Below are 3,081 nucleotides of genomic sequence, written 5' to 3'. Positions count from 1 at the left end.
GCGTTGCAGTTTTATTTTAAATAGACCATAAGTGAATGATTTACACATGAAAAAGAAGGTTTTAAAAGCATGATATAATACCTTTAATGTTTAAGCTAGTAATTTATGACATACTTTAATGACCTAGGTTTTCATGACATGCTGTTCATCTGCAGACAGAATGATTAAAGTCAGAACAAGATTTGCTAACAACAGTCATTCTTAGATATCACTTGTGTTCATCTTTGTGTTTTCCATTGACCTTGTATCAAATCTTGCTAAGACGACAGAATGCTGTTTTCTCGAGACAGAGTTAGACAGTGAGCAGTGTGGAGAGACAGTGACAGAGAGAAGCAGAGGCACAGAGACAGGCCATGTTGCTCTCTGTGTTCCTGTTGTTGCAATAAAACTCAGCTCATCATCTCACGGAGTACCTTCATTCTTGCACCATGCATTTCTGTCTTTGTTAAATAAATATTGTCATAACAAAAGAATCTGTACTCAGTACAGAACATTTCATTTCAGGTTTGACTAAAATGTACCTGTCCAACTTTTCCATAGACAGCGCTGAAAATGTGTAATGATCCTTTAATGGTCAGATTAGCTCGACGGTAGCATTCACATTTAGCCAACAGCTGCAGCAATCCTAAATCTTAAGTGTAAAAGTAACTGCATATAACTGAAGTGTGGTTACTTTGCAAGTCAGTGGTTAGTAGACATTTTTATTTCTGTTGACCTTTTAGTCTTGATTGTGTTAGTGTTGGTACTATAGCAAAGCTAGCTAGCAGCATGCTAAGCTGTCTAACACACGTCTTCAAAATGCAAGTCACCAATTAGCTTATTTTAAAAGTAAAACTGAATCACTTGTGTGTTTCTACGGCTAATACCTGTGGCAGAGGAGCAGTATTTGGTCTTCCATTCATAGACAGTAGGCAGACGGAAGGTCCGTGATGCAGCCTTTAGTTAAGCCCTGCCCCCGACGTCAAAACAGTCCTATCTTTGCATTGGCATTGTAACTGAGAACTCTGCATTGGCATTGAAAACTTTTTACATTAAAAAAACTGCAGTGTAAAATAATTTAAAAAAAAAACGTAGGTTTTTCAGTGTCAATGTTTGAAGTTACAGTGTCAGAGTTTTATTTTTGAATGATGATGTTTTTTTACAATGTTTTAATTTTCAATGCCAAATGTTTTTTTTTTTCGATGTCAAAGTAAGCTGTTACCGATTTAGCTCCATATCCGTTGTGCAGCAGAAGATCATCAGCATTGGCATCAACTTCTCTGAGGAATTCCCTCAGCATGCAATGCTGGTAGGACGAGGATGCCCGAAGAAAATTGATAATTTTCATCATTGTATTCATCACCTCAGCATGCTCACCTGACAGGGAGGCACAGAGAACCGACTGATGAACGATGCAGTGGTAAGTTAGGAGATCAGGATTGTCATTCTGCAGTCTTGTTACAGCTCCCTTTTCTTTCCCTATCATAGCAGGAGCTCCATCTGTGGTGATTGDGATCACTTTTTTGGGCTCTATTCCTCTCTTGTCTAACATCCCCTTAATGGCCAGGTAGATGTATTCTCCTGTTGTACTGGTCTGAAGAGGCGTGATGCCCAGCAGGTCYTCACAGAATGATTTCTGGTCTGCATTATAAAACCTAACATAAATTAAAAGCTGAGCACTGTCACACACGTCAGTGGACTCATCCACAGCCAAGCTCACACATGGGGCCTTTTTCATGGCTACATCAAGCTGGGCCAACACATCCTGTGTCAAAATTTCACTTTTTTTGGTGGCAGAGGATGCTGACATGGGGATTTGCTTTATTTTTTCACAAAGTTCTTGTTTTTCTTTTCCTTCAAGAAGTGTTTCAGCGACTGCCGTCATGCATTCTTTGACAACCTCTCCATCAGTAAATGGCTTTTTGTGTTGACCCAAAATCCAGGTCACTCTGAGGGAACACTCATGAGCTCGCTGCTGAGCAGTGAATGTGTGGCTCAGGATCCTGGTGGACTGCTCATATTGGGCTTTGAGACTGCATATTAGAAGTCACTAATAGGCGGACCTCGGTCCGGATCCGGACCAAGTGGGGGTCTCATGCGGACCTGAACGCAATACATGATCAGCCCCTTTCATAAGTCAAAACCGCACAATTGCCGCACAGACCAGTCCGGCTTTAAGCCTCCACAGGTCATTCATAAAACCACAGGTGAAGGCGGGCAGGTCCCGCTCACGTAAACGTGTTCATAATGAACCTGTAGCACTGATCCAAAAGAGGCGTGGAGCAGCTGAGCTGAACCGGACAGTGACAAATCTTTTTATTATTGGACAGACGCCTGCTGCCTCGTATCAAACAAAACAACTGAATTAGCTCACTTTAGTGACTCTGTGGCGGTTAAATATTTTAACAATAAGTATACAAAGTTGCTGTTTCGTGTCATTTTTAATATTCCCTCTAATAATCTTACTGCTGAAATAAAAACCTTGATGTAAAAAAAAAAATAAAGAAAAAAAACAGGCTTAACAATAATTCAAGCCACAATTATCTTAGTCAGGTGCTTTTCCCCTGGTGAGAAAAACAAACATCATCTTTGTATAATTTAAAACATGTGTTGTCATTTCTACATTTGATTTTCAATAGCAAAAGTACACCTTTCAACACTTGCCACTCAAAAAAAAAAGACTGCTTTGGTGTTTTCTCACCACAACACGCTTCTGTGCAGGTGATAATTTGGTCTCATTTTTGTTCATTTTGAAGAAAATGTCACTTCAGATTCAATTGCTGTTGTCATCAAAAATACAATATCCCTCGTCCTATTAAGTTGTTGAAAGGAGTGAGAAATTTAAAATACGACAATAAGAAAATGTCCCCTAATAAATCTGTCATTTGCAAGAACTTTTCAAAAAGGGAGTGTGATTTTTTTTAAAACATTAATTTTGTGTGTGTGTGTGTGTGTGTGTGTGTGAATAAAACATTTCTTTTATTAGATAAATTACAATACTCACCACTACTCAGTACTGGCACTTATCATAAACCTGCTGGTACTCGGCGTCACCAAATTTAAGCTACATTCATGTGAACTAAATTACCCACAGGGCACGTG

The 3,081-nt window shown here is 39.3% G+C and overlaps 1 protein-coding gene across 1 annotated transcript; it reads right to left on the bottom strand.

The window, feature by feature from the left end:
- Positions 1–1,201: 1,201 nt before the first annotated feature.
- Positions 1,202–2,021, bottom strand: LOC106536040 (SCAN domain-containing protein 3; the record flags this gene model as incomplete). The annotated part of the gene is given in 1 exon segment (XM_014033209.1): positions 1,202–2,021. A coding segment is annotated over 1 exon segment (820 nt), but the record flags the coding sequence as incomplete, so codon positions are not given.
- Positions 2,022–3,081: the final 1,060 nt, after the last annotated feature.

The sequence above is a fragment of the Austrofundulus limnaeus genome, unplaced genomic scaffold (genome assembly GCF_001266775.1).
Source record: "Austrofundulus limnaeus strain Quisiro unplaced genomic scaffold, Austrofundulus_limnaeus-1.0 Scaffold1665, whole genome shotgun sequence".
Lineage (NCBI taxonomy): Eukaryota > Metazoa > Chordata > Actinopteri > Cyprinodontiformes > Rivulidae > Austrofundulus > Austrofundulus limnaeus.
This window is presented reverse-complemented; position numbering and strand designations above follow the sequence as displayed.